Consider the following 27,939-nt stretch of genomic DNA (forward strand, 5'->3'; position numbering starts at 1 on the left):
AAACCTAAAATCGGGCCCGCATCAGGTTGCGTTGCTTGGTGGTGCTTATATATGCTGTCGGTCCCAACTGGTTGATATCCCTGTCTTCATCTTCTTCTCCCACTCCCACCTCTCCTTCAACCCCCTCTCCCTTCAACCCTACCAGATGGCTATTCTGGATAAACTCAGAAGTCGCACAGCCAGTGCTGACACCGACTCTCCCTCGCCCGTCACCGAGTCTCCCTCCGACAAGGGCCCCCCGGGACACTCTGATAATGCCGTCTACGAGAGTGAAAACTCTTCTCGTCTGAGCCTGGAGGCCAGGAACGAAAAGGAAATCGAACAACATCCTGATCGGATCACTAACGACGCCCATCTGGGTGTGCAGAAGGCCGAGGCTGCTGCCCTGGTGTGGAGCAAAAAGGCCGTCTACGCGACTTATGCATGGTATGGAGTATTTCCGAGCCCTCTCCCCTAACATCCCCGTCTCTCCAAAGTCCTCACCAACGGTCATCAGGATCTGGATCTGCTTCTTCTTGCTCGCCCTGCAGTCCGCCATCAGCAGTAATGTCATCAACTACGCCTATGCCGACTTCAAACAGGCCCCCCAAGTTAGCACCGCCAACATCCTCTACAGTATCATCGGTGGTGTCCTCAAGTTGCCCATCGCTAGAATCCTCAACATCTGGGGTCGTGCGGAAGGCTTCCTCATCTTCGTCGGCGTCTACACCCTCGGCCTGATCATTGTCGCCGCCTGCAATGGCCCGGATTCTTACGCCGCCGGTTATGTCCTCTTCTGGATCGGTTACAACGCCATCTACCTGATTCTCGACGTCTTCATTGCCGATACCTCCGGCCTGAAGAATCGTGCCTTCACCTTCGCCTTCGCCAGCACCCCCTTCATCTGCACCGCTTTCACCGGTCCCTTGGCCGCGTCCTCATTTGTCAAGACCAGTGGCTGGCGCTGGGCCTATGGTGCGTTCGCCATCATCATGCCCATCGCCTTTTCTCCCTTGGCCATCGTCTTCAAACTCTACCAGCGGAAGGCGGAGAAGATGGGTCTGTACAAGCGCGAGCCCAGCGGACGGACCGCAATGCAGTCCATCAAGCACTATTTCATCGAATTTGACAGTAAGCCGTCCCCCTGCTCTCTAGTTGGTCTGTCCTCTAAACAAGCCTAGTCATCGGTGCCGTCCTGCTCATGGCCGCGTGGGTGCTGCTGCTCCTCCCCTTCAGTCTGGCCAGCTACGGCCGCGCGCAGTACCACTCCGCCACCTTCATTGCCGAGGTTGTCGTCGGATTCTGCCTCCTGTTTGTGTTCGCCGCGTGGGAGAAATGGGGCGCTCGCCAGCACTTTGTCAACTACGAACTCCTGAAGAAGCGCACCGTCCTCGGTGCCTGCTGCATGGCCGCCATCTCATACTTCAGCTTCTACTGCTGGGACCTGTACTTCTACAACTTCTGCATCGTCGTCTATAACCTTAGCATGTCCATGGCTGGCTACATGATCCAGATCTACAACGTCGGCTCGTGCTTCTGGGGCGTCATCTATGGCTTGTACATCCGCTGGGCCCGCCACTTCAAGTACAGCTGTCTCTTCTTCGGCCTGCCGCTGTTGATCCTCGGCGCCGGTCTGATGATCCACTTCCGTGGCCAGGACGGCAGCATCGGATACGTGATCATGTGTCAGATCTTCATCGCCTTCGGCGGTGGCACCCTCGTCATCGGTAACGACATGGCCGTCATGGCCTCCGCTGACCGCGAGGGTGTCCCCATGATGCTCGCCATCCTGGGCCTGTTCAACAGCCTGGGCGGTGCCATCGGCTACGCCGTCGCCGCCGCCATCTACACCAACGTCTTCCCGGCCGCCCTCACCGACCATCTCCCGGAGAACATGAAGGGACAGGCCAACACCATCTACATGGGCGGCTACACCAAGCAGCTCGACTACGCCGTCGGCTCCCCTACGCGCGACGCCATCAATTACGCCTGGGGTCGCAGCCAGATGTTCGGTGCGGTTGCTGCTACCGCGCTTCTCGCCCTGGGTATCCCCTCCATCGCCGTGTGGAAGAACTACAACGTCGACAAGAAGCAGAACAAGGGTGTTGTTATTTAAGTTGATTGGATAGACGTGCATGTGGTGTAGTTTGGATGTGATGTCTTTCAAAATACTTGTCGTAATAGGTTCTGTCAATCAATATAATTAGTCTGACGCCAAAGGCCAAATTGGACCCATATTGAATATCGAACTGCAGGATATAGGAAATATGCGTCAGAACCATGGTCCGACGGGAAGACCCGATCGATGCATCTGCAGCTACACCTTCTTGCCGATCCCAACCTGCATCTTCACACCATCATGCATTCTGCCAGAATGGGCTTAAAGGCCCGAACACACTACCGCACGATGGTTGGTTAGTCGCCAGTGTACATCACCGACGACTATCTGCATGACTCGTGCCACTGTCCAATCCAGCACTATGCTGAGAATTCCAGCCAATGTGGCATATCGCCAGTCCAAAGCACTTGCGCTTGCATGTACACATTCGACGTCGTGTGTGCAGATCGCACAAACTGTTGGTCTTGGTGTGTCAACGGGGTGCCAAACGGTGACTCCGTAACCCTAAGTGTAGGTGTACCAAGCCTGCTAGACGAAGGTTCTACATAGACTTTCGTCGGAATGAGCACGGCAACTCCCATCCTGCGACCTGCAAGTTGCCCAAGATGGACAAATCCTGACGTCTTATCCCTCGAAGTAGGCGTATAAGAGGACGCGTCCTCGACCTTCACTCTTCTATGAACATATACGAAACCTCTATCAAAGAACAACGCAATGGCCTCCCCCTCGGTGTCTCCGATTTTAAACAGCCTTGCGGCGGCAGGGCAAGATTACGAAAACAACAAGCCTGGCTCGAGAGAGTCTCTGATTAAGCTCAGCCGGATGCTGATCTCAGAACTAGACATCCCTAGTGAGTTCATCCAACAGAGGCTCTGGGCGGAGGTGAATACAATCAAAGCTGCCATTATCACTCCCACGTGTCTAACTCGCTGCAGATGATCCTCTCCGGAATCCTGCGTCTCTCTGTCGATATCAAACTCCTCCCGCTTCTCAAGGAAGCCGGCGACGCGGGTCTCACGCTGCCTGCTCTGGCCGAAAAGACCGGGATGGACGTGGCCATCCTGCAACGCCTTGCACGACATCTCGTTACGATGAACGTAATCCAATACCAAAACGGCGCCTTCCATGCCACCCGACTCAGCAACGGTCTTGCCGAGCCCCGATATCAGGACAGCATCTCCTACACTTACGATGTCGCCAGGCCGGCCTTCGCTGCCTATCCAGAATACTTCAAGTACCACAGCTCCGAACACCTGGACGCCCACAGCGGTCCCTTCCAGTATGGCCATAATACTGACCTACCCTTCTTCGAATGGCTCGTCGCCACCCCGCCGAGCCTGCAGCTATTCGACTCCCTAATGACCGGCTATCGCGCGGGCAAGGTCAACTGGTGCGAGCGGGGCTTCTACCCCGTGTCCGAGCGCCTGGTCGATTGCTTTGATTCCTCCGTGAGTGACGTGTTCTTGGTTGATATCGGCGGCGGCGTCGGCCATGACCTGCGCATTCTCGCGACTCAGCACGCCCATCTCCCGGGAAAGCTCGTTCTCCAGGACCGAGACGCCGTCATAGCCAAAGTCACGCCGGAGGATAGGGAGTGCTTTGAAGCGCAGGTTCATGATTTCTTCACTCCGCAGCCCGTCATGCATGCCCGTGCGTACTATCTGCACTCGATCCTGCACGACTGGCGGGATGACGATGCGGTGAGAATCTTGAAGAACTTGGCCCCGGCGTTGAAACCCGGGTATTCGCGCGTCTTGCTGAATGAGATCGTCGTCGATGAAGAAGCCCCGGCCTTGCCGGCTACGATTATGGATATGATGATGTTGTCTCATCTTGCTGCTAAGGAGCGGACGGAGGGCGATTGGAGGGCAGTCCTTGAGGATGCGGGCCTTAACATTGTCAATGTTTATAAGTATCCGGGCGTGGCAGAGAGTGTGATTGAGGCTGAATTGGCCTGATCCTTCCATGCACTGTCGCACCCGAGAGATAGGAATTCAGATCTACCCCTGTCGGAGCTGGACATGTCCTATAGATCATCTGCGGGGAATCTCCAGCCACCGTCGATCCTGCGCAGCATGCGCTACATTAATATCAACCAGGGCTGCCCCTCTCATACTCTCACAGACAGTTGCACCCATGGTGGCCCTACAGAAATATCTCTCGTTGTCGTCCATCCCCTGGACAGGGTTGGCACTGGGAGAAGCACCCTCGCATCCAGACATCCTCCACTATGTCGATCCCTTGATCGGCTCCAACAATGGAGGAAACGTCTTTGCCGGGGCCAGTCTCCCCTACGGCATGGCCAAAGCCGTCGCCGACGTCGACGGACAGAATACCGGCGGCTTTTCAACCGACGGCAGCAGAGTGACCGGATTCTCCGCGTTGCATGATGCTGGAACTGGAGGGAATCCCTCGCTGGGCAACTTCCCCCTATTCCCGCAGTACTGCCCGGACGACGAGATCAACAACTGCAAGTTTCCCAAGTCTGCCCGCGCAGTCCACTACGCCAATGACTCCGTCGTTGCGCACCCGGGCTACTTCGCGCTCTCCCTTGAGAATGGCATCCATGCCGAGATGACTGCGTCGCATCATGCGGCCCTTTATCGCTTCACCTTTCCCCCTGCGACCGCGGCCAACGGCTCAGCCCTGACGCCGCTGTTTCTCTTAGATCTGACAGACCTATGGGACAGCCGTCAGAACGCGTCGGTGCATATTGACGCCCAGAACGGCCGCATCACCGCCGACGGCACCTTCTTGCCCAGTTTCGGCGCGGGGAGTTACCGGGCGTATTTCTGTGCGGATTTCGCCGGAGCGTCTGTTCACGACAGCGGCATCTGGGTGAATGACCGCGCAGGCTCCGAGCGCCAGCAGCTCTTCGTCACTCGCGGCTTCAACAACTTCTATCTCCAGGCGGGGGGCTTCGTCCGCGTCCAACGTCCTGCCAGCGGGACAGTGACTGTGCGCGTCGGCGTCAGCTACATCAGCACGGACAGGGCCTGCGCCATCGCCGAGCAGGAGATCCCCCGTCCGCTCGACGACTTCGACAGCCTGCGCCAGACGGCGGAGCGCACCTGGCGCGAGAAGCTCAGTCCCGTCGCCGTTCGCCCCGGCGGCGTCAGCGATGACTTCCAGCGCATCTTCTGGAGCGGCATCTACCGGACCATGCTGGACCCCCAGGACCTCACGGGCGAAAACCCGCTGTGGACCAGCGACGAGCCCTACTTCGACTCCTTCTACTGGTGCGTCCCCTCCATACAGTCCACATCTGATTATATTAACACATAAAAAGCATCTGGGACTCCTTCCGCGCCCAACACCCCCTCCTCACCATCATCGATCCCACCGCGCAGTCGCGCATGGTCCGCAGCCTCCTCGACACCTACAAGCACGAGGGCTGGCTGCCAGACTGCCGGATGAGTCTCTGCAAGGGCTGGACGCAGGGCGGCTCCAATGCGGACGTCGTGCTGGCCGACGCCTTCGTGAAGAACCTCACCGATATCGACTGGGGCCTCGCCTTCGAGGCCATGGTCAACGACGCCGAGAACGAGCCACTCGAATGGTCCAAGGAAGGCCGTGGCGGCCTCGCCAGCTGGAAACGCCTAAACTACATCCCGTATCTTGACTTCGACTACCTGGGCTTTGGCACCAACTCGCGCAGCATCTCCCGCACCCTCGAGTACTCCTACAACGACTTCTGTCTGGCGACCCTCGCCCGCGGCCTGCATCGCGACGACGCCGTCAACACCTATCTCGCCCGCGCCCACAACTGGCGCAACCTCTTCAAACCAGACCAGCCCTCCCTCATCAATGGCACGGACACCGGCTTCGTAGGCTTCTTCCAGCCCCGTTACCTCAACGGCACCTGGGGCTACCAGGATCCCATCGCCTGCAGCGCCCTCGCCTCCTGGTGCTCGCTGACCAGCAATCCCTCCGAGACCTTCGAGTCCAGCGTGTGGGAATACCAATTGTACCCTCCCTCGCCCCTGCCCCCTCCAGCATGAATGAAAGCTGACAACCCAGCTACGTCCCCCACGACATGTCCACCCTCATCCACCTCCTCGGCGGCCCCTCCACCTTCGTCGCCCGCCTCGACTTCTTCCACACCTCCGGCCTCGCCGACATGGGCAACGAGCCCGTCTTTCTCACCGTCTTCCAGTACCACTACGCCGGGCGTCCGGCCCTCTCCGCCCGCCGCGCCCACAGCTACATCCCCGCGCGCTTCAACACCTCCACCGCCGGCCTCCCGGGTAACGACGACTCCGGCGCCATGGGCGCCTTCGCCGTCTTCGCCATGATGGGCCTGTTCCCGAACCCCGGCCAGAACGTGTACCTCATCACCCCGCCGTTCTTCGAGGAGGTGTGTACCACGCACCCGGGCACAGGACGGACGGCATGCATTCGCAACCGCGGCTTCGACCCGGACCGCCTGCATGAGAAGATCTTCGTGCAGAGCGCCACGCTCAACGGCCGTCCGTATACGCGCAGCTGGATCGGACATGAGTTCTTTACGGAGGGTATGACGCTGGAGCTGACGCTCGGCGAGACGGAGAGCGACTGGGGCACTGCGGGGGCGGATTTGCCGCCGAGTCTGGGTGGGAGTTAGGGCTAGTAGATAAGCATTATGATTGAAGCAAAGTCTAGCAGCAAGCAAAGGTGTTACACACTTTTATCTACTGATAGTCAATCCCCACGCCTGTATGCAACGCTGAAGCTACCCATGCAAATGCATCATTACATCGTGTCCCGTGTCCGTGTCCGCGTCCGTGTCCGTGTCCGGGGCTCATTCCAACGTCTCCTCCGCGGCCGCAGCGGCAGGTTCGTCCGGCAACCCGGACTCGCCCTGCTCGCGCTGCTCCTCCTTTTCCTCCTCCTCCTCCCAGCTGTCAGCGACCTCCTCCTCCTTCGGCACGGCGGGCTTCTTCAGCTGCTTGCTCGCCCCAACCCCGGACCGGAGCACCAGCCGCTCCTTCTTGCTGTCGCCCGCCAGCGCCGCATACATGCTCCCGGAGGACAGCGGGGTCGGGGTCCGGCCCGCGAGTGGTGTGCTAGTCCCACTGCTGGGGTTCGTCTTCCGCGAGGCAGCCACCTGCGCCCAGCCGCCGGCGTCAGACGCATTCATCGCGGCCTTGGCGGCATCCCGCTGCGCCTTGGCCTCCGCGGCGGCAACGCGCTGTGCCTCGCGCTCCTTGAGCCGGTGGCGTTCGCGCAGCTTGACACAGTCGCCAACGCTCATCCCGCCGATGCCCATCGTCGCCGCCGGCTGCGTCCCGTCCGTAGTGGTCGGGCCCAGCCCGAACGCCGGCGGTGTCCAGCTCGTCGGCTTGAGCACGAACACGTGCCGGTGTGGCTCCGGGTCGAAGCTCTCGCTGGCGAAGCCCCAGTCCGCGGCGAGCGAGTGGGCGAACGCACGGAGCGAGGCCTTCGCGGGCTGGAAGCGGACGGAGCGCTGGGTGGTGTTGGCGGCGAGGCCCTGCAGGGTGGATTCGTAGGATTGCAGGGTGGAGAGCGGCGACATCGCCGACAGCTGGATGTAGATGTCGAGCGTTTCGGCGGAGTAGGGCAGGTTGGTGGACGAGATGGGCTGCGCGGCGGTCGTGGTCCGGTTGATGTCGACGCCGAGGGCGGCAGCTAGCGAGCGGTTGCGCTCGAGGCGCGCGCATTCGTCGTCGCAGATTAGCGGCGTCAGCGCGGGTGGCCGCTGCGCTTGCTGCAGTTGGCCCTTGGAGGCGACGGCCTTTGCCGCGCCGCAGCGACGCTGCTGCCGTAGCCGGCCACAACCACATGTTACCGTGATGGTGGCGGCGCATGGCGTCTTCTCGGGGCATGGGTACGGCGCGTGGCAGGGCTCGGTGCAGGGGTGGCCGCACATGGTCTTGGTCTTGCCGCAGGGCTGCTGGCAGGGTTTCGAAGCGTCCTCGCATTCGCCGGGTCGGTGACAGTTCTTTTGGCAGGTATGTGAGCCGCATTTGAGTGGCTCGCCGCAGATGCGGCCGCAGCGGGCGTCGATCAGCCAGCAAGGCTGGTTCTTTAGGATTTGTTTCCCGCAGAGACAGGGCTTTTCGGTGAGGTAGGGGCATTTGGGACAGCTCTCGTCGTCCGTGTGGCAATTATGGGGCGTCTGGGGATGTCCGCAAGGCTTCGGACGCTCGCAGGGGTAGGAACACGACGGAGGTTGTGTCCCACAGGGGAGAGGAGGATATAAGATGGATCGGCCGCAGTTACACGCGATCTCGTCGAATATCGCCTCCCGGCATGTATTGCACGGGCCCTTGTGGCAGATCTCCGGGCATGTGTGTCGCTCGCATTTCAGCAGACGACCGCAGACCCGGGTGCAGATGTGTTCGGCTTCGACGTCCTCGTCGCTCGGTCGAAGGTGCGCCTTGAGTTTGCGCCGCATCGCCTGACGCTCAATGGCCTTCTGTTCTCCAGGGCAGCACCGCTCGCTACAGGCGTGCCGGCCACAATGCAATGTAGCCTTACAAGGACGGAAGCACTGCGGGGGTTCCATCAACCCCTGGTGACATACGGTTGTAACGGTGATGCGCCCGCATCGGCACTCGATGGGCACCTTGCGCATGCAGGAGCCACAAGGTCCAGTATGGCATGACCGGTCACAGGCGTGGCCACACGGCAGCATCTTGCCACACAGTGCCAGACAATTCGGGATAGGGTCCTCGCACGAAGTCCGCGGTGAGAATCCGGGGATGTCGGTTAGGAGTGTTTTCCCGCAAGGGCAATGGGATACAACGTCTGGTGATCTGGGGCAATGAGCAGGTTGAGCATCTTGGGGGTGGCAGGCTTTCTGGCAGAAGTGAACACCGCAGTCGAAGGGGCGATTGCAAGTGTCACTGCAGCTAAAGCAACCGAGCCACTCTTCGAGCCGGTCTGCCTCCCCGGCTTTACCCACACGCAATGTCTGACTCTCCATCTCCTCCTCTTTCGAACTGCACAACATCTGAGTTTCCACCTTGCCACAGTAGCAACGTGCCTCGATCTTCTCTTCGCATGAGCCACAAAGCCCTTCATGACAGGGCCGAGAGCACGTATGCTCACCGCAGGGAAGAAGGTCACCGCAGATTTCGCCGCAGCTCCATCCCGACTCGTAATCAGTATCCTGGCATCGCTTCGTAGACGAGTTTCGTCCACAGAAACAGTCTTGTGTCGGGCCCATTGCGGTACATGGCTGGCAGGGTCCCGCATGGCAAGTCGCATCACACGGATGGGGACAACCCTTGCGCTGGCGCGCGCAAGTTTGTCCGCACGAGTGCGGTGGAAGTCCAGGCAGCGGCCGGGGATCGACCTCCTTCTCGCACCAACACGTATATGAAGAGGGGAAGATTTCGTGGGGCAGATTACAGCCAGGACACCGCCAGGCGCGAGGCGCATTGCTATCCCCATCGGCCTGGCGCCGGGCCGCGTCCTGCGCCGCCGAACCTTCATTCTTGGACCATTTCTTCACGCAGCTCAAATGAAACACGGTCCAGCATAGTCCACACGACCAGACCCGTGACCGCCGTCCAAGCTCGCCCGTGCAGATCGGACACTCGTAGAGCGTATTGGCTATATCCTCGTGAATTCGGGTGGCAATATCTGGAGCCACAGACTTTGTCGTAACTTTCGGTGGGGGAGGAGCTTTGGGCTTTGGTTTCGATTTCCCTTTCGAGGTTGTAGCACTCTTAGCGGCCGATTTCTGGCCCTGCGGTACTTCATCGGACGTTGGAGCTCCTGGAACAAACGCCGGCGCATCAGCTCTCAGTCCCTGGTCCGGCAAATCCTCTGTTCCCTCAGGCTGGGCTCTATCCGCAGCGTCACCTGTGGAATTCCCTTGTTTTGTCAACCGTCCCTCGAACCGTCGGCCGCCATGGGCAGTTGGTCTATCAGCTCGAGATCGACCGTTCCGATGGGAGCTGTCCGTTTGGGTGTCTCCTCCGCGGGGGGCTCTCCCTCCTCGTCTTGGACCGCGGCGCGATCGGGGAGCGTCTGTCGGGGTGTTGGACGACGCGAGATCGGTCGATTGGGGTTGCTGTGTCGGCAGTTGGCTTGACGGCGCTGCATCAGCGGTGGTTTGGCCCGTTTGTTGTGTCTGGTTCTGCGGAGGGGGCCGTCGGTTGGGCCCACGATTGCTGCTACCTCTTCCGCCACGTCTGTTTGGCCTTGGACGAGAGGTATTACTCTCTGCGGCAGCCGCAGGAGCACCAGACATGGCGGCGGAATGAGGGGCGGGATTGTCCGCAAGGCTCATGCGGTGGGGATTATCAGCGGGCTGTGAGGTTGGCAGGGTGAAGCGAGATTGTCTTGCTCGTTTGCGTAGGACCTGAGTCCTCGTGGTGTGCTGAACAGCTGTTACAGCTGGTTGTCGTGGACGAAAGCGAAATGGGAGCAGTTGGAGATAAATTATATTCTTGGAGAAGATGAGTGGCGGCGGTGATGAATAATCCCGATCCTCAGGCACCAACGGATGCCCTGGACGAATGAGAAATCTTACAATCGTACTACACCCTTCTATGACTAAATACGAGGCGAGACGTCCATTCTCTTACTCCGATTCTACGTGCGTGAGTCATGCCGAGTCATTGGGAGTCATAGTGGAGCACGTTTATCCCATATTCGATGCATGCACTACTAAGGTTTTGGAACTGTTGTAGTCCACTAAAAACATCGTACAGCTACCAAAAAGTGCCTAGACACCTAGTGGTGCGCTATAGTGGTATTTCAGAGCATTCTCTATTCGATATGCATCCAACACTACAAACAACGTTGTCTCGTGATTAGGTAGTGATCAGCGCCAGCCACCCATTCCGGATGCAGGAAAAAATCATACCGGCTGTCCATCATCGAGGTGAAGTAACGGTTTAAGAATCGAGATCGCACCAGGGAAACAGGGTGGCTTCCGACGGACCAGGTAGAAAAGATGCCACAGCGCCCAGACGGTGTAAAACGTCTCCTCGGTCACCCGCAGACTCTGCAGGGTTGGCAAGAACGTCTACATGTGAAGCCCACATGTACGCTGTCGCATCAATTCTCTCCGTGCCTTATCTTTTGCTGATTATTTCTGTCGTCAGCAGAGATCGTCAATTAAAGGCGAGTAAAGCATACCACTATCCCATGTGATAAATTCATCCAAACCTGATCCGCCAGGGACCATCGGTAACACGGGCAACTTCTTATCGGTTACTACCTCCAAAAGCGCCGGTCCATTAGTATTGATCAGCCACTTCAGGGTATCAACGACGTTGTCTGGTTGGACAACCCGGCGGGCCTGCAACCCCATCGATTCGGCAAGCCGGACGAAGTCCGGGTTCTTCTGGTGGCAATGAGCGTATCGATCCTCGTAGTAGAGGTTCTGCCATTGTGTAATCATGCCCTGTTCCTCATTGTTCAGGACGATAATCTTCACAGGGATATTAAACTGTGAGGCGGTGGACATCTCGGTCAGGCTCATGGCGAATGATGCGTCACCATCTATATCAATGACGAGAGCGTCCGGTTTGGCAACACTAGCGCCAATTGCAGCAGGCAGACCGTACCCCATCGTTCCTAGGCCCCCCGATGTGATCATGGTACGTGGATGTCTCCAGCGGAAATGCTGAGCGACCCACATCTGGTGCTGCCCTACGCCCGTTGAGATGTAGGTGCGCTCTTTCCGGTCAGCCGTCAATTTGCTCAGCTCTTCGATCAGAGTCTGGGGTTTGATCGATCCAGAACTCTCAGCCTTCTCATAGTTATTCAGAGGCCACTTCCTCTTCCATTCATTGATCTGGTCGAACCAGGCTTTGCGATCCGACATCGACTTCTCCTTGACATGGGGAATCAAGAGCCGGAGATTGGCAGCCACATCACCCTCGACTGCCTCAGTGGCCTGGACGACCTTATTGATATTTTTAGGCATGATTTCAAAATGGATAATGCCACCTCGCCCTTCTTTTGCGGCCGCGTGCGCCCTTGGTGCAAATTTCGTGATATTGCATGTTACCCGCTCATCAAAACGCCCGCCGAGAGCGATGATCAGATCCGCATTCTGTATCGCCATGTTTGCATAGGCAGAGCCGTGCATCCCTAACATGTGCAGAGACTTTTCATCTAGCTCATCAAACGCCCCAAGGCCGTGAAGAGAAGTGGTGACAGGAATGGACGTCTTGTCTGCGAGCGTCTTCAGCAGTTCAGGGCCGCCTTCGGAGCAGATAACACCATGACCGGCGAAGATCACCGGACACTGGGCAGTGTTGATGAGGGTTGCCACGCTTCTAATAGACTGGTCCAGTTGCTTCTTATTCAACTCTAGGCCCTGGCGCGTTGCAGCACTGGCCGACGGGGGAAGATTAGAGCCCGTGGGGATGGCTTTCCGACAGATGCCACCGGTTACATCCCTAGGTAGATCAACAAGCACTGGGCCTGGTCTGCCGCTTGTGGCAATTTCAAACGCTTCGTTGATTCGCCTCGGCAATTCTGCTACGCTCTTCACCATGACGTTCCACTTGGTACACGCTTGGGAGATCCCCACCATGTCTGCCTCCTGGAAGGCGTCGCTCCCAAGGGCGGAGGTAGCAACCTGGCCGCAAAACACCACCATGGGAACACCATCTGCCAGCGCATCGGCCATTGGTGTAATCACGTTGGTCGCACCGGGACCACTCGTCACCAAGACCACGCCTGGTTTCCCTGACACACGGGCATATCCCTCTGCCATATGCCCAGCACCTTGCTCGTGTTTTGACAGAACGAAGTCGAAGTTTGGCGAATTGTAGATGGCATCAAACACGGGGAGAATGGCACCGCCGGGGTAGCCGACTAGGTACGGTTATCATCTCATTGTGGCATCGTTAGAACGGGACTTAGTTGCTGCATACAGATATTCCTGACGCCTTGCCGTTTCATCATTTCGTGGAATATAGCACCTCCTGTCATTCCAATAAACCTGGTGGAGACTTTGTCAATGAAAATGTACAAGAAACAGCGAGGGACAACCAACATACATTTCATCTATATCTCCCTGGCGTGCACCAATAAGGGGCTGTACGTCCTTTACAGACGCTGCATTGAAGAACCGGCTAGGTTTCCCTTGTGGATTCCTGGGCCATTCATGAGCATGCATGTTCTCGACGAGCTTGAAAAGTCTCACTCTGCAACAGCGCTGCCGGTAGTATCATGATTCCGTAAATGAGAATGTGAATATGGAGTTGATGAGAGAATGGAGTGTGAAGGACGACGGGCCGTGAAGCGGCGGCTGGTCGAGGTCGTCTTCGATGATCGTGCTGCCGGGATGAAACGGTACATTCTGGAATGTCGGCCAGGAGAGAAAGACGAACGACAACGGAGCCACGAGAGAGAAGAGAAAGTAGATATGATGCTGACAGGGGCAAAGACCAACCGAAAGAGGAAATGAGTCATAACATGAATCCATGTACGGACTCACATGATTTCTTCATCTATTGCCTTCTCCCTAGACTATAAAGGTTCGAGCAAGACAATTGAATCTCGTGAAGCAGCAGCAAGCTTCTCAGAGATGACTACTAACTTAGTTGTCTGTTATGAGAGTTACGGATCCGCGGAGCCAGCCCGTTGCAGTGATCTCCAGAGTCGACGGCGCAGTGGTCTCTCGAAGGGTGTCAAGCTGTTGTCCTGGGATGTTCAGATGGTACTGTTTTGGAGATGTAGAATGTGGTTTGGAGAGCCTTGACGGTCGTTGAAGTAGATACTGCTGATTTGGCTCTGGAGACAAGTCCAAGTTCATGAGCACTGACACCTGTCGTGAAGCACCGTTCTTTCGGATCTCTTCAGTACGCGCTGATTCATCGTTTTTTCTAGAATCTGTACATTTTGAACGACCTCATGATTCTTGTCGAGCTAATAGGACCCGGGACAGAGCAGAGTCCCTAAGGCAGCGATCCGTAGCGTGGAAAAGACATGCCTCTACGCCATGCAATCAAAGACAACGATATCGAGTCCATAATTAATGCTGTACGCTATGCATAAGGGTGGAAGCATGCAAATATTCAAGAACAAGACCAATGCCATTACCGATTCCCAATCATAACTCCTTCATAATATACCTTAGAAAAACACCACCACCTCGCCGCGTTCATTCCGCTTCAACCGCAGAGTCCGCCACAAGTCCTTCTCATCCTCGATGCGCCGCTCGCGATCAGCCCGACTGCGTCCTGGGTCGCGTCCACGGTCATCGTCATATTCATCCGTGAAGTCGCGGTGGAACCGTTTCAAGACTTTGTTGACGGAGAATCCACGGCCACTCTCCGGTCCCTTAGTCACCAGCGACAGGAAATGCGCCGCCATCTCGCGCTGCAGCTGATCGGGGATGTTTTCCTGCCGGTAGACGACCATCTGGCCGTCTTCATCGCGAGCCGAGTTCGGGTATTCGATTTGCTTCTGGCGACGGGAGGGCCGGTCGGCTTCCGTCTGGGCACTGCTCTTGCGCTTCGACTTGCGGGGATCCGACGAAACCACCTGGCCGTTCGTCGCACTCCGGACTTTGGCGGTCTTCTTGGACCGACGAATTTCCACGGAACCATGTCCATCGTCGGATGAACTGCGCCGACGGGTGCGAACAAGCGCCTTGTTCGACGGTTCATTGCTGTGATTGCTGCTGCCGGACGCGACGGACCCTCCGAACATGGACGAGACCAGACGCTCCGCACGATTCTTGATGGAGATTCCCAGACCGGAGTCACCATTGATGTCCTTCTCGTCCCGGCGGGTGCGCTTAATGGGAGAAGACGGATCCTGATAGCGTCGACGAGGATGGTTTTCTCCCTGTCCGTTCTCGGCCTCCAGCGACGGAGACCGCATCATGCGATTCAGTCCACCTGTCAGGCCGGAGTGGTGCAGCATGGGTGTACCCGGGTGGTTCTGCACACTCGAGGGGGCATCCATCATGGGGGTGTCGGCGTCCTCCATATCGTGATCTTCGATGCGACGCTTGCGCTTCTTGTCACTAGTGGTGGCGCTGGCGCCATTCGTGCGCGACCGGTCCTTCTTCTTCTTGGGCGCAGGGGTCATGAATTCCATCGACGGATTAGCGGTCTTACTCGGATACACGGACTGAGGGATTGGACCGGAGCCGTAAGAGAAGCCGTTCTCCTCGTAGGCGACATCATACGCATTGTTGTCGCCATCTGCAGCGTCAGCATGAGCCAGCGATTTGCTGGTCTCAAACACGGAAGGCGCGTGGTCAACCATCGCCATCGGCTCCTTCGAGCCGCCTAGGGAGACCTTGGACGCGTTCGGCGTCTGGTCCGTGACTAGGAAGTCGAACACGTTGACATCTTTCTTGTTATCGCCCTGCTTGTTGCCGGAGGGCTTCTCGACGCCCGTCGGGGGTGGCGTAGGAGCCGGCGGGGGAGGGTTGTTGCTCCTCGGGTTGTCGACATCAGGGACATCTTCGACGTAAGGAGCGCGGTGGCCGTTGGGTTTCGCGTTTTGGTTGGCTTGCTTGTTATTGTTGTTGCCATTGCGCTGGCCCTTTTTCGGTTTTTCTTTATACAGAGCGCCCTCGTATTTTTGAGCCTCGGTCATGCACGACTGCGAAAGTCAGTTGCTATCCCTGTGTACAAGCGAATGGGTCGAAGGTGAGTGGGAGATGGGAAGGGATGGGTGCGACGCGGACGATGGAGCTCAGAATATAAGAGACGAGAAAAGAGACAGGGAGGCTCACTGTATGCGATCTATACGAGGTTCCCTGGAAATGCACCATACAATCAATGCAGGTGAAGGACGCGCCGCGACATTGGTTGCGGTGGGGATCGAGCTTCTTCTTGGTAAGGATATCGCCGCACGCCTAGGGTTAAGGGGAGAAGTTAGCCAGCCGTGGTATATGGATTAAAGAACAACAGGCATAAGAGTCCAACTCACCTCGCAGGAGAACGACACCATATTGACCCCGCTATATAGGAACCCACGTATAAGACTGGCGCGTAGGGATACGGGTGGATTTGCGCGGACAAACCAGAAATCAACAAAACCCAGGCAGCAGAAAGACCAATCTACCAGGATCTAATGAGTCCCACCACGCGATTTGATATGTGAGCGACAGGGTTCCTGCGCGCAGTTGTCGGTGACAGGGAGATCGCGACCAGGGAGAGCGAAGACGTCGAGACAAGGGACTGAGAAACACAGACAAGGTGTCCGATGACTGTACAACCGCCGCGCGTCGAGGGAGATGCTGGCCTCGTCGTTTTATTGCTGAGTTGAGGGAGAAAATGGGATGTTTCGTCCGTGTTTTGCTCGTTGCGGCGCGTAAAGAGAAAAAAAGAGGAAAAAGTAAAAAAGAAAAAGATGACCGCCGGGACGCTAATCCTAATTTGGATATATTGACTGCCTGCGCAATAAGGCAGGGAACTCTTCCCCGCAAAACAAAAACAAGAATAGAAAGACGCTACTTTTGATGGGCTTCTCTCCAGGTAACAGAAACATACAACAGATGGGATTCTCGTATCCTCGCTCAGGGTCATCCACTGGATAAATATGGAGCATCCGTCCCCTTTCCTCCTGATACCAACCGACTCCTCCCCCGTCCAGTGGGATTGGCCTGAGCGCCTCGATTCCTGAAACCAAACATTGCGGTCAGCGAGGACCAGGATGCCCATGCATTCAGGAAATGATAATCCGTTGATCCCCTATGTACTCAAGGGGGCAGTGGCATGGACTTGTCAGGAGACTCGCTGGAGTCCACAGCCGGGGAGGATGACCAGCCAACCATGGCCCCTCAGTTCGTCGTTTAGTGTGGAGCGGCCGGTGGAGGGGCGATGCGCGCGCCATGATAAGGAACTTCTATTATCGTCATGCTTCGGTACGCGACACGAATGGCGAACGGGGGGCCAAGATAATAATAACAACAGCATCCGGGTGTTGCGCCGCGCCGGGGCCATCCTACAACCATTAGACTTTCTTCCGTCTCATGCGCGCCACCGAGAGGCCTGAATTGGCTTTCCATGAGGAGCATAAAAGCGTGGTCTATAGATACAGTCAACATGGGTGGTTTGATTACGAGGATGGGACGATGTCTATGGGAACTCGTTTCAGAATGCGATGCGCGCCAATGGGATCTCTATATTCTTTTCCCCCGAGATGAAACTCCCGACACGTCTTCTTGCTGTATTAGAAGTGACTCGGCATATCAGTTTGTCCATCCCACCCATGTCCGGCATGTACGCCATAGAGGGCGGCTGGTCAGCAGCTGCAGTCATGCGCGCGATCTCTGGGTATCTCTGGTGTGGCTCTGTATTATCATCCGCCAGAATTTGCCGAAAGCTTCTACAGTCTTACGGCAAAGGCCTATTGTGCATCTATCTCCCAATCTGTTCCCTAAGTGGTCGCAACAGATCCCGCTCGGAACTCCTCGTGGGGAAAAAGAAAGTATACTTCGTACGCAAGCGAGATGCCCTCGCGCATATCATCCCGCACGAGTGAACAATCCACATGCATCATAACGTGCGTCAGAGTATATCGCTCGAGTACGCGTAGTTTAGGTGCGCCTGTCTGCCGGAATATACATTATGCGATCTGAAGTCCACCCAACGCCCCGCGCCGGTAGAGAGAAAAGAGTCTATAATATATTACACAACAGTCACCAAACAAACGGCACCAGGCGCGGTTGCAATAACGCAAAGACTTCTAGTCGCTGGACGAGCAGTGTAGTAGATGTCTAGCCTCGCTGGCTCCATACCCTGCTCCCACACGAGATGTTTGTCCTTGTAGCGAGGTGCGGGGGCCGAAGCAAGGGGTAACCTTACGCATCCTTTGATATCTCGACCGGCACGATCACACCACTTTTGCTGTCGCCACCACGCACTTATTCCGATACAGCCTGATTCTTCTCACCGTCTGTCTCTTCGTCGTCGGCGCAGCCACAGTCGTAGAAGTCGCCGATCTTGTTGCAATCGAACTCCGGCTTGTCAAGCATCGCATTGACCTCGTTGTGCATGAAGCACCCCCATCCCGCGGCGATGTTCCGCGAAGACACCTGGGGTGGGTATTTTTTCAGGTGTTGTTGGAAGTGCGAGGCGCATTCGCCACTGCGTCACATGTCAGCTTCTAGTCAGGTCATGCAGCATGAGACTGAGGCATGATATAACGGGATGTGTATACCAAGGATAGAGTCGCGCAAAAAGGTAGATGAAGGAGCGTAGGGTTTCCTGTTGTTCCTCTGTCGGATCTTCTGGGTACCGGGCTAACATCGTGTGGAAGTACTTCCAGGTCGCACGGCCCAGTTCGGCCCTGTATATCCCAATCGAAGCAGTCAGTATGTTTTCCACTGTCGCTGTCACTGGTGCTGTTACGTACTTCGCGGTCTCGTTGCCCAGCTTGGGCATCACCACCTCACCCTTGGTGAGGTCATCCTTTACCAGCGACGATGCGGCCTTCCCCAGGGTATTGGGCATGCGCACGGCTGATTGCGACGATCTGGGACCAATGAACAGAACAAATATGACAAAGATCACGATTGGTATGCTGATTAATATGCGACGGCCTGTCAAGCGGTTGGCCATGTTGCGTTGAATCTCTCTAGGGGTTCATGCGATCGAACGGGAAGGGATTTCCAGGCAATGAGTCTCTAGGTGCCAAGGGTCGTTTATCTCCAGGTTATAGGTATCAGTATTCACATGTAGAAAGGAGCCATAAAGAAAGACAACGAAGGAGGGACGATATAACGAGAGAATAAAGGAAGGACGAGGTTGAGTGCAGCGCACCTTGCCTGTTCCTTGCATGACGGCATTGACTGATTCGTCCACGTGTAGCATAACGTATCCATCTTGTGTAGCTTAGTCATTATGCACTCAAATTATGCGTCTCTCTTTACGCAGTCACAACATGCAACTGCCACAGATTCTCAACTTGAGGCGAATACAAATACAACAGGGACAAGAACATTGATGCAGTGGCGGAGCTTGTCGGTTTCTCGCGTTCGTATTATCGAACCCTCCGATACTCTCATCTTCTATCCCCACCATAACTCAAGTATGGCATGGATCAGGGAACATTGGCAACTGCACAGCTTCACCTTACCAGCTCTTCTCGTTCCATGGATTTGGCAGGGTATGTTGACGTGTGGACTAAATACTCGCATTTCCTGTTCCAGGTTCACCATACGGATAAGCCGGCTTACCCTCCCTCCTTGAAGCTTGTAATGTTGAAGCCTCTCGTTGAGACACAGAACCTGGTTTGTCCCGTGCCAAGGGTGATACCATCCATTTGCCACGAGATAAGTCTACAGGGTTACATTTTTATGAAGAAATGCGGAACGCCAAGTGCACCAAGCTCGTGTTCGGTAATTGAATTAACCATGCTTCCCATCCCGTTGGTCTTTCAACCCGTGACAAGGCCGCAAGATGAAGCTCGATGATGATCACTGTGTTCTGCACATCCTCTTCTGAGGGCGTAGGTACATCACAGTGTCGATCGATATGTTAACTGAGCTTGATCCTACCTCTGTCGCGTGGTCCTATGTATCGTGGAGTCTCGAGGGTCTCGATGTTGACTTCATGTCTAGCAGCCTTGGCAATTGGCTTTGAAATATTGGCGTTTCCGTACATGCCCTCGGGCTCGCAGTGCACTAGTTTTTGATCCTCACACTGATGTAACCCCTCTTCACCAAGGAAAGAGGCTTGCCGTTGATTAATGCCAAGGAGTTCTTCAGGAGTATACGAGATGGATAGTCCACGTTAGTGAAATTGAAGAATGCATCTGACCTAGAGTACGGCTACAAAAAGGTCTGGATAGCACCCTCCACGCTTCTACTCTTCCTTCACGAGTCAAATTTCCCGCCTCTGTCTTATCTGATCACGGTCACCATCCGAAATGGTCTCCGTCCGATCCGCAAGGCGGGGTGGCATGGCAATGATGGCCCGAATGTTACAAACCATCACGGCATCCCTTGCGGTCTTGCCCTGCACATCAGCCATGTACTTCGTCTCCAGGGAGGGCTGGGGGGCTCGTGCCCCCGAAGAAGCCTACACCCCAATCAGCAGCCCGAAGGGCGTCAAGATTCATTACCTAGGCGGCTTCTTCGAGGGCCGAGAGCACATCCGCTGTGACGACTTCATGCGCCAGACCCAGGACTATCAGATGGATGTCTCGGATGAAAACTACTTCGACTTTGCGTACAATCTGGCCGTCTGCCAGCACGGCTATGTATACGACGGACGCGGCAAAGGCCATCGCAGCGGCGCAAATGGGAACCAGCAGTTGAACGCGGACCATTACGCCGTCGTGGCATTTCTGGCCAAGACAGGCGTCACCCAGCCAAGTTCCTCGCAGATCACGGGTATCCAGGATGCCATTGCGTATCTTCGTCGTGCCGGCGCCGGCAAGGAGATCAAAGGCCACCGGGACGGGTATCCCACCGAGTGTCCCGGAGACCCTCTGTACGCATTGACCCGGGATGGGACATTGGATCCCGGAGAGCTGTGGGATGGGGGAAAGCATACTGTTGCCGTTGGGGAAACGTTGGGCGATATCAGTCTCAAGTACAATGTCCCGAAACGGTATATTATCGACGTGAATGACTTGAAGGAGCCTTATGATTTGATCGTTGGCGATGTACTCGAGATTCCCGCCCGCGGTGTCCCACTGGGTGAGGTTCCCCCTGATGGCGGAAATGATGGTGGCGGCAGCATCGGAGAGCTTACACCGTTCCCGGGGGCCGAATGGTTCAAGTCTCAGCCGAACAGTCCTATTATCACGGCCATGGGACAGCGTCTGGTCGAGGAAGGCTGTGGCAAATACTCTACTGGCCCGGGACCTCAATGGAGCGACGCTGATCAAGCCTCCTACAAGTGCTGGCAGGAGAAACTCGGATATACTGGCGCTGATGCAGACGGATGGCCAGGTCAATCGTCGTGGGATCAGCTCAAGGTCCCGTTAACCGAAGATGGCGATGGAAGCTCTGGGGGAGCACTGACCCCTTTCCCAGGCGTGGACTTCTTCCAGACTGAACCGAGAAGCGATATCATTACTGCCATGGGTAAGCGCCTGGTGGCAGAGGGATGCGGCAAATACTCAGTTGGCCCTGGACCTCAGTGGACTGATGCGGATAGAGCCTCGTATAGATGCTGGCAGTCAAAACTAGGATATACTGGGGCCGACGCTGATGGCTGGCCTGGCCAATCTTCCTGGGACCAACTCAAAGTCCCATCGACCGAGGACGGCGATGGCAGCTCTGAGCCATTCCCTGGCGCGGCATGGTTTCAGAGTGAGCCTAACAGCCCGATCATTACCGCCATGGGCCAGCGGCTCGTGGCCGAGGGATGCGGAAAATACTCGGTTGGTCCTGGGCCCCAGTGGACAGATGTGGACAGAGAGTCCTATCGGTGTTGGCAGGAGAAGCTTGGATATACCGGGGCTGATGCCGATGGATGGCCAGGTGCGACATCCTGGGACCAGCTCAAGGTCCCATCAACGGGGGGCACCGGTGGTAGCACTCAGGCCTTTCCTGGAACTGCATGGTTCAAGACTGAGCCTAATAGCGGAATCATCACCGCAATGGGCAAACGACTAGTCGCTATTGGCTGCAACAAGTATTCCTCAGGGCCTGGCCCACAATGGTCTGATGCAGACAAGGAATCTTACAAGTGTTGGCAACAGAAATTGGGATATACAGGTGCCGATGCGGATGGCTGGCCCGGGCAGAGCTCTTGGGATCAATTGAAAGTTCCAAGCACGGGTGAGACGCCGAACCCCGTCCCGATCATCTATGAGCCGTTCCCCGGGACTGCGTACTTCACTGCAGAGCCGAGCAGCTGGATCGTAAATGAGATGAGCATCAGACTGGTGGAGGTCGGTTGCGACAGGTTTGCAACTGGTCCGGGACCGGAATGGACGGATGATACTCGGGCATCTTACAAGTGTTGGCAGAAGATGCTTGGCTATTCAGGTACGAATGCAGACGGTTGGCCAGGTCAGGCCAGTTGGGACGCCCTCAAAGTTCCCCGTGTGACTCCCCTTCCGGTTGAGCCATTCCCAGGTGAAGCCTGGTTCAAGTCTCTGCCTAGCAGCCCCATCATCACGGAAATGGGAAAGAGATTGGTGACCCAGGGATGCGGCGAGTACGCCTCTGGTCCGGGACCGCAGTGGACAGATGCAGACCGCAGCTCCTATCGTTGTTGGCAGCGACTGTGTGGATATACCAACGCTGCCGTAGATGGGTGGCCAGAGGAAGATACTTGGGAGAAGCTGGTGGTTCCACGGACGAGTAGTTAGGAAGCATGCAGTACTAGGCATATGGCTAAAATTCAAGATAAAGGTGTGCGTCTGGTATAGTCAAATACAAGGGGTCTTTGAAGTGTACTCGATTCGAGGAAAAGCACATAGGAGCGATTGTATAATATACATACGCATTTGGTTTGACTATTTCTAGGTCCGTCTCAATGCTCGACTGGGTGCTAGCACTTTATGTATACGCTGTGTCATGCCTTATAAGGGAACAGGGCGATGGAGAATAAGGAGGAAACTATATACGGATAAAGGGAAGCCAAACATACTAGAATGCAATTTGCAAGGCTTTAATTTTATTTTCCAAATGGTACTTCTGAAAAGGGAGAAGTTGAACATAGCCGGATCTCAGGTTCAATTTCCCATCATCTCTACACTCAGGTGTCGAACCTCTAATTATACACAATTCCCTATCAATAATTGCACTGTGAGTACGTATTTGCGTCTTGCCCCTGGAAGACAACTGTCCCCTCCCTCGGAGGAAGAAGGTGGGGGCTTGCTCTAACTATTCGCCCTAATTGCTCTTCGTTTAAGCCGGGTGTACGATCATCTACTCCAAAATAGCGACGGATATTCTCCGTACCCCAGACTACCTCCACTGGCCTATAGCGCCTCTCGGGATGGTGGTCCCTATATGACCCCCACAGCATCGCCTTCCTTCGTTCAGTTGATTGAGCCGATGGCCTCCCCTCTACTTATCCCGGCCGCCACTAGTATTAAACATGGTCCTACAATTTCACATTTAGCCTAAATAAATGTGTCACTATTACTTCATATCAAATGGAGTGGTATGTTTGCAGGGGAATACCCAGAACCAGCGTTAGTCTTCCAGGGCATGATTCTTGGCCGGTTGGAGAAATGGCCTTTGCGGCATTGGGGGTAAATTCGGGCCTTCGCTATGACGGATATATAACCTACATCTCTCCATTGACCCTGTCCAGGCTGTACATATGGTAGGGGTCTAGGGCTGTCATCCCCCCAATACAATGCTCTTCTCGGCTCTAGTGACGGCCTTCTGTGCCGTCCGAGCTGTAAGTGCTCTTGCCCAGGAATCCACCATCGCCTTTCACGGCGGAAAGGACTCTATCAGGCTAGGTGGAAAGGGCACTACTGGGACAATTCTGCTAGACACAGAAGATTGGCCCGGTGTCATTCGCGCTGCTGGAGATCTTGCTGCAGATTTCGGTCGCGTCACAGGGACCAATCTAACACGGCACTTGCTCAAAGGCACTACGTCGTCTCCCGCAAAGAGAGCAATCATTGCCGGGACAATTGGCAAGTCGAAACTTATCGATTCCCTCATCAAGAATGGCAAGATCGACGTCAATTCAACGGAGGGGCAATGGGAAGCATTCCAGACCGAGCTTGTCAAGAACCCAATTGACGGCGTCACAGAGGCCCTGGTCATCGCCGGAAGCGATAAACGTGGTGCGATCTATGGTCTCTACGATATTTCCGAGCAGATTGGGGTCTCGCCATGGTACTGGTTTGCTGATTCCGCTCCCGTCCAACACCCACAAGTATTCGCTTTGAATAAGAAGAAGGTCCAGGGCTCGCCGTCTGTCAAATACCGTGGCATTTTCATCAACGACGAACAACCCGGCATAACGAACTGGATCAATGCCAACTATCCGGAGGCAAAATATGGACCTGGATTCAACGCGGACTTTTACTCGCATGTCTTTGAGCTCCTGCTGCGCCTTCGTGCCAACTACCTTTGGCCCGCCGAGTGGAATAACGCGTTCCACCTCGATGATCCACGAAACTCGCCCACTGCGGACGAGTATGGGATTGTCATGGGTACCAGTCATACCGAGCCGATGATGCGGTGGACGAAGGAACAGAGTCTCTTTTTGGAGGGCGACTGGAACTGGGACTCCAATCGCGAGAACGTCACTGCATTCTTTAAGGAGGGAGCAGAGCGGACCAAGGAATTCGAGAGTCTCTACACCTTGGGCATGCGTGGACTGGGAGATACAGCCTCTCCAACCATCACGGCCAAATCCCTTGGGGACATCGTCAGCACCCAGCAGGATATCCTGTCCGAAGTGTTCAATGTATCGGACGTCTCGACGATCCCGCAAATGTGGTGTCTTTATAAGGAAGTCGGTGGCTATTTCCATGATGGACTTCGTGTTCCGGACGACATCACCCTGCTCTGGGCCGACGACAACTGGGGCAATATTCAGCGGTTGCCTGTGGATAATGAAACGAGTCGCGAGGCTGGCGCTGGGGTTTATTACCACTTTGACTACGTCGGTGATCCTCGTGACTATAAGTGGATCAACACCATCTCCCTTCAGAAAACCTGGGAGCAGATGCATTTGGCGTACGAGCGCGGCGCGCGACAGATTTGGATAGTTAACATGGGTGATATCAAAGGACTGGTGAGAAATGTGACATGTTGGGAGGGTGTTGCAGGCTAACGATCACAGGAACTACCCTTGAGTCATTTCATGGATCTGGCATATGATACACCGCGATGGTCTGCTCCTGACAGTACATCCGAATGGCTTACTCTTTGGGCCGCTCGGGAGTTCGGCAGCAAAGTAGCGCAAAAGACCGCTGATATAATGAACCGCTATGGAATGTACGCTGCAAGACGCAAGTATGAGCTCCTCAGTCCTCAGACCTTCAGTCTCATCAATTACAATGAAGCGGATAATGTTCTGCAAGAGTGGGAAGAACTCGTCAGGGATGCTCAGCAGGTGTATGATAGTCTTCGACCGGCAGCACGTCCTGCATTTTTTGAGATGGTGTTACACCCTTGCATGGCAGGATACACCGTTACAGGCATCCACATTACTGCTGGCAAGAACAATCTCTATGCGGGACAGCGACGAACAAGTGCCAACGCTCTTTCTCAGAAGGCGCTGGAGCTCTTCAAAGAAGATCATGCATTGACCCAAAGATACCATAATCTTTTGGATGGAAAGTGGGTGCATATTATGGATCAGACTCACCTTGGATATGACTACTGGTTTGTCTCCCACCGCGATGTGTATAAGGCAAGCAGGTACTGACAATATACACAAGGCAACAACCGATGAGAAACACGCTTCCTCCCCTGGCCTACACCCAGCTTCTTGAAGATGGTCTCGCTGGAAGTATGGGCGTCTCTGTCGAAGGAAGCAATGCGTCGGTGCCAGGAGACGACCAATGGCATTCTCTATCTAGCAATACGCTTACTTTACCACCCATAGACCCCTATGGGCCAGAAAGCCGCTGGATCGAGGTATACTCTCGTGGTGCAACTCCGTTCCAGTTCACTGTTAGCCCCCATGATCCTTGGGTCAAGGCAACACCGTCTTCCGGTATGATCTCGCCTTCGGGAAAAACCACCGATATTCGTGTGCAGCTCTCGGTAGATTGGGAGAATGCTCCCGCGGGCTCTAGTATGACCCTAATCAACGTGACTGTGGCTTCTGACAACTATGGCAACTTTGGTATGCCGACAATCCAACTCCCGGTGAACAAGACCTCGGTGCCTTCTTCGTTCCATGGATTTGTTGAATCAGACGGTACGGTGAGTATCGAAGCAGAACACGCATCCCGAAATACCTCAGTAGGAAACACATCGTACGCCGTGATTCCTGGCTACGGCCGTACTCTTTCTGGGGTGACATTGCTTCCGGCTGTGGCGGAAACCCAACAACCACCTTCGTCCCCACGGCTGGAATACGACATGTACGTCTTCTCGGACATGACTAGCGTACGCACTACAGTCTATCTTGGCCCTTCTCTGAATACGGACCCATCTCGTCCTCTGAAATACGCAATTGGCTTCAATGACGAAGAGCCCAAGATTGTGCAATTTGTCCCATCTATGCCGCTGGGCACCCTCCCTTCCAACTGGGGCCAGACGGTCAGCAATGCTGTATGGACAAACACCACAAGCCATAATATTGTCGGAGGTGGCGGTAAAAACACCTTGAAACTATGGGCCGTCGAGCCTGGTGTCGTGTTCCAGAAGGTGGTGGTCGACCTGGGAGGAGTCCGAGCGAGTTACTTGGGGCCCCCGGAGAGCAAGATTGTCTAGCGACCGACTGCACAAGTACTTCTACTATGTCTAACTATTAGTCTATACTGTGTCTATAGTTCATTTGTCATGCACATTCCATTCACCTGCTCAAAACGTACGTAGTTCAGTTAGGGCATAGGACCCCAGGTGATCGCCCGCTGACATAAGCCTATCAATTCCGTCCATCAAACATCCGCCGTTCGTCGCCCATCCGACATCCTCTCCGCAACACCTCCAGACAACCATGGCCTCCGTCCGGACATCCGCCTTCCAGAGCCTCCTCCGGAGTCGCACTCCCCTGCTCCGCTCCCAGCAGCGGCGCTGGGCACAGGTCCACGACGTGCGCTTCCTCGCGACGCACCACGACCCCAACCAAGTACTCGACCGATACCGATCCAAACTGAACCAGAAAGCCAAAGAGTTCGTCCACCACGTCCACCCGCACAGCACACCATCCTAACCAGTGCCCGCAAAACCACAACAGGGAAGGCCATGAGACCGTCGAGTCTCTCAAAGAAGCCTACAAGGAGAAGATCACCGATCTCCGCCGCAAAGCCACCACCCCGATCACCCCAGAGCCCGCATCGCAACCAACACCACCCCCCGTGGGCTCTGCGCCGCCGCCGCCGCCCAAACCCCAGGCGGACTCATTCGCGCCGGAGGCCAAAGCCGCTGCCTCCATTCCGGACAAATCTTCATCCACTCCGGGCATCAGCCCGCTGAGCGCCTACCTCGACGTTGAGAAGATCCTCGACCTCCCGGCCAAGGAGATCGAAGCCCTCTGGCGGCTCCGCCACGCCAACAGCGCCACCTCCATCTGCGCCGTCATCCCCGTCGACACCTACCAGCGCATTGCCGACGCTGCCCGCCAAAACCCGCAGTTCATCCTGCCGCTGCCGCGCAACCCCCAGCCGGAAGAGTCGCAGCCCGACGCTGACGCCGCCCCTGGCGCCGGTGCTGGTGCCGACATCCATTTCCTGCAGTGGGCCTTCCACCCGTCCACCGCGAAGGAGACTTCGGGCCCGCTGGCATCGTCGCACACGTCCACAATCATCTTCACCAACCTGGCCGCGTACAAACTGCACGGCGCGTTCGCGCAGCCGCACACGGTTGTCACGCACCACCTCGACCTCGCCGATGAGAAGGGCCTCGTCCTCATGCATGGCCAGGTCATGCCTGACGCCGGGGTGTCCACGTCTGAGGCGACCTGGCTGGTGAGCTGCGTGCAGCGGTTCTATGACTTTGGGGGCCAGGCGAGTGGGCGCAAGGGCGAGCTGTTGCGGATGTTCACCCGGGGGGATGTTGAGGGGTTCAAGATTGAGGATTTGATGGCTGAGGCGGAGAAGTTGTAGGCGGAGTTGGCCTTTGGCTGGGCAGACTTGTAACAATAGATAGATTGTACTTTTGCGCATTGCTGTGTGTGGGTGTATATTGAGGGTTGGGGATGGGAGGATTAAGTACAGTGCACAATATGGTAACATTGATTGGACTTAGATGAACATTGGGATGCGCAACCGAAATTCGCCATACCACCCGCCCTCAAGATATTATAGCGCCATTGAACCCAGAACCCGCATACATAAACAGCAGAAACAGA

General features: G+C 55.7%; 10 protein-coding genes across 10 annotated transcripts; 5 read left to right on the forward strand and 5 right to left on the reverse strand.

Annotated features, from left to right (window-relative positions):
* Nucleotides 1-17: 17 nt before the first annotated feature.
* Nucleotides 18-2,201, forward strand: sit2 (putative siderochrome-iron transporter). The gene is made up of 3 exons (XM_073689689.1): nucleotides 18-426; nucleotides 497-1,110; nucleotides 1,161-2,201. The coding sequence occupies exons 1-3, from the start codon at nucleotides 146-148 to the stop codon at nucleotides 2,093-2,095; spliced, it is 1,830 nt and encodes a 609-aa protein (XP_073548048.1). The 5' UTR covers nucleotides 18-145; the 3' UTR covers nucleotides 2,096-2,201.
* Nucleotides 2,202-2,601: 400 nt separating this feature from the next.
* BDV59DRAFT_207787 (putative O-methyltransferase) lies at nucleotides 2,602-4,399 on the forward strand. Its single transcript, XM_073695070.1, has 2 exons — nucleotides 2,602-2,980; nucleotides 3,034-4,399. The coding sequence occupies exons 1-2, from the start codon at nucleotides 2,813-2,815 to the stop codon at nucleotides 4,054-4,056; spliced, it is 1,191 nt and encodes a 396-aa protein (XP_073548049.1). The 5' UTR covers nucleotides 2,602-2,812; the 3' UTR covers nucleotides 4,057-4,399.
* Nucleotides 4,235-6,701, forward strand: BDV59DRAFT_201876 (GH92 family glycosyl hydrolase; the record flags this gene model as incomplete). Its single annotated transcript, XM_073693914.1, has 3 exons — nucleotides 4,235-5,337; nucleotides 5,388-6,065; nucleotides 6,119-6,701. The coding sequence occupies 3 exons, from the start codon at nucleotides 4,235-4,237 to the stop codon at nucleotides 6,699-6,701; spliced, it is 2,364 nt and encodes a 787-aa protein (XP_073548050.1).
* Nucleotides 6,702-6,878: 177 nt separating this feature from the next.
* BDV59DRAFT_193150 (putative NF-X1 finger transcription factor) lies at nucleotides 6,879-10,301 on the reverse strand (the record flags this gene model as incomplete). Its single annotated transcript, XM_073692172.1, has 1 exon — nucleotides 6,879-10,301. The coding sequence occupies one exon, from the start codon at nucleotides 10,299-10,301 to the stop codon at nucleotides 6,879-6,881; it is 3,423 nt and encodes a 1,140-aa protein (XP_073548051.1).
* A 512-nt stretch (nucleotides 10,302-10,813) lies between these two features.
* BDV59DRAFT_177965 (thiamine diphosphate-binding protein) lies at nucleotides 10,814-13,917 on the reverse strand. The gene is made up of 4 exons (XM_073689690.1): nucleotides 13,072-13,917; nucleotides 12,946-13,013; nucleotides 11,195-12,886; nucleotides 10,814-11,140 (listed from the first exon to the last, which is right to left on the reverse strand). Exons 1-4 carry the CDS (start codon nucleotides 13,188-13,190, stop codon nucleotides 11,082-11,084), a joined length of 1,938 nt encoding a protein of 645 aa, XP_073548052.1. The 5' UTR covers nucleotides 13,191-13,917; the 3' UTR covers nucleotides 10,814-11,081.
* An 84-nt stretch (nucleotides 13,918-14,001) lies between these two features.
* Nucleotides 14,002-16,148, reverse strand: BDV59DRAFT_29257 (LYAR-type C2HC zinc finger protein). The gene is made up of 3 exons (XM_073696131.1): nucleotides 15,965-16,148; nucleotides 15,768-15,890; nucleotides 14,002-15,634 (listed from the first exon to the last, which is right to left on the reverse strand). The coding sequence occupies exons 1-3, from the start codon at nucleotides 15,983-15,985 to the stop codon at nucleotides 14,150-14,152; spliced, it is 1,629 nt and encodes a 542-aa protein (XP_073548053.1). The 5' UTR covers nucleotides 15,986-16,148; the 3' UTR covers nucleotides 14,002-14,149.
* BDV59DRAFT_29177 (uncharacterized protein) lies at nucleotides 15,936-16,871 on the reverse strand. Its single transcript, XM_073696128.1, has one exon. The coding sequence runs from the start codon at nucleotides 16,696-16,698 to the stop codon at nucleotides 16,096-16,098; it is 603 nt and encodes a 200-aa protein (XP_073548054.1). The 5' UTR covers nucleotides 16,699-16,871; the 3' UTR covers nucleotides 15,936-16,095.
* Nucleotides 16,872-17,722: 851 nt separating this feature from the next.
* BDV59DRAFT_29191 (flavin-linked sulfhydryl oxidase ERV2) lies at nucleotides 17,723-18,838 on the reverse strand. Its single transcript, XM_073696130.1, has 3 exons — nucleotides 18,395-18,838; nucleotides 18,200-18,328; nucleotides 17,723-18,126 (listed from the first exon to the last, which is right to left on the reverse strand). Exons 1-3 carry the CDS (start codon nucleotides 18,598-18,600, stop codon nucleotides 17,904-17,906), a joined length of 558 nt encoding a protein of 185 aa, XP_073548055.1. The 5' UTR covers nucleotides 18,601-18,838; the 3' UTR covers nucleotides 17,723-17,903.
* Nucleotides 18,839-19,584: 746 nt separating this feature from the next.
* BDV59DRAFT_29180 (uncharacterized protein) lies at nucleotides 19,585-22,377 on the forward strand. The gene has a single exon (XM_073696129.1). It carries the CDS (start codon nucleotides 19,910-19,912, stop codon nucleotides 22,307-22,309), a length of 2,400 nt encoding a protein of 799 aa, XP_073548056.1. The 5' UTR covers nucleotides 19,585-19,909; the 3' UTR covers nucleotides 22,310-22,377.
* A 930-nt stretch (nucleotides 22,378-23,307) lies between these two features.
* Nucleotides 23,308-27,694, forward strand: BDV59DRAFT_193152 (ATP11 protein-domain-containing protein; the record flags this gene model as incomplete). The annotated part of the gene is made up of 5 exons (XM_073692173.1): nucleotides 23,308-24,735; nucleotides 24,952-25,301; nucleotides 25,358-26,354; nucleotides 26,617-26,762; nucleotides 26,827-27,694. 5 exons carry the CDS (start codon nucleotides 23,308-23,310, stop codon nucleotides 27,692-27,694), a joined length of 3,789 nt encoding a protein of 1,262 aa, XP_073548057.1.
* Nucleotides 27,695-27,939: the final 245 nt, after the last annotated feature.

This window comes from Aspergillus ambiguus (assembly GCF_047715705.1).
Source record: "Aspergillus ambiguus strain CBS 117.58 unplaced genomic scaffold BDV59scaffold_15, whole genome shotgun sequence".
NCBI lineage: Eukaryota > Fungi > Ascomycota > Eurotiomycetes > Eurotiales > Aspergillaceae > Aspergillus > Aspergillus ambiguus.

What these genes read in the sequence shown, in the direction of transcription:
- BDV59DRAFT_29257 (XM_073696131.1), bottom strand. Translation starts at nt 15,985, where the DNA reads ATGGTGTCGTTCTCCTGCGAG. An exon ending in TGGTGTCGTTCTCCTGCGAG is followed by an intron (nt 15,891 to 15,964) that starts GTGAGTTGGACT and finishes CCTTAACCCTAG; the next exon opens with GCGTGCGGCGATATCCTTAC. An exon ending in CCTCGTATAGATCGCATACA is followed by an intron (nt 15,635 to 15,767) that starts GTGAGCCTCCCT and finishes TGACTTTCGCAG; the next exon opens with TCGTGCATGACCGAGGCTCA.
- BDV59DRAFT_177965 (XM_073689690.1), bottom strand. Translation starts at nt 13,190, where the DNA reads ATGCATGCTCATGAATGGCCCAGGAATCCACAAGGGAAACCTAGCCGG. An exon ending in CAGGGAGATATAGATGAAAT is followed by an intron (nt 13,014 to 13,071) that starts GTATGTTGGTTG and finishes AGTCTCCACCAG; the next exon opens with GTTTATTGGAATGACAGGAG. An exon ending in ATTTATCACATGGGATAGTG is followed by an intron (nt 11,141 to 11,194) that starts GTATGCTTTACT and finishes AGAAATAATCAG; the next exon opens with CAAAAGATAAGGCACGGAGA.
- sit2 (XM_073689689.1), top strand. Translation starts at nt 146, where the DNA reads ATGGCTATTCTGGATAAACTCAGAAGTCGCACAGCCAGTGCTGACACC. An exon ending in GTCTACGCGACTTATGCATG is followed by an intron (nt 427 to 496) that starts GTATGGAGTATT and finishes AACGGTCATCAG; the next exon opens with GATCTGGATCTGCTTCTTCT. An exon ending in CTATTTCATCGAATTTGACA is followed by an intron (nt 1,111 to 1,160) that starts GTAAGCCGTCCC and finishes AAACAAGCCTAG; the next exon opens with TCATCGGTGCCGTCCTGCTC.
- BDV59DRAFT_29177 (XM_073696128.1), bottom strand. Translation starts at nt 16,698, where the DNA reads ATGGGCATCCTGGTCCTCGCTGACCGCAATGTTTGGTTTCAGGAATCG.
- BDV59DRAFT_207787 (XM_073695070.1), top strand. Translation starts at nt 2,813, where the DNA reads ATGGCCTCCCCCTCGGTGTCTCCGATTTTAAACAGCCTTGCGGCGGCA. An exon ending in AACAGAGGCTCTGGGCGGAG is followed by an intron (nt 2,981 to 3,033) that starts GTGAATACAATC and finishes AACTCGCTGCAG; the next exon opens with ATGATCCTCTCCGGAATCCT.
- BDV59DRAFT_29191 (XM_073696130.1), bottom strand. Translation starts at nt 18,600, where the DNA reads ATGGCCAACCGCTTGACAGGCCGTCGCATATTAATCAGCATACCAATC. An exon ending in CTGGGCAACGAGACCGCGAA is followed by an intron (nt 18,329 to 18,394) that starts GTACGTAACAGC and finishes TGGGATATACAG; the next exon opens with GGCCGAACTGGGCCGTGCGA. An exon ending in TTTGCGCGACTCTATCCTTG is followed by an intron (nt 18,127 to 18,199) that starts GTATACACATCC and finishes CATGTGACGCAG; the next exon opens with TGGCGAATGCGCCTCGCACT.
- BDV59DRAFT_29180 (XM_073696129.1), top strand. Translation starts at nt 19,910, where the DNA reads ATGGTCTCCGTCCGATCCGCAAGGCGGGGTGGCATGGCAATGATGGCC.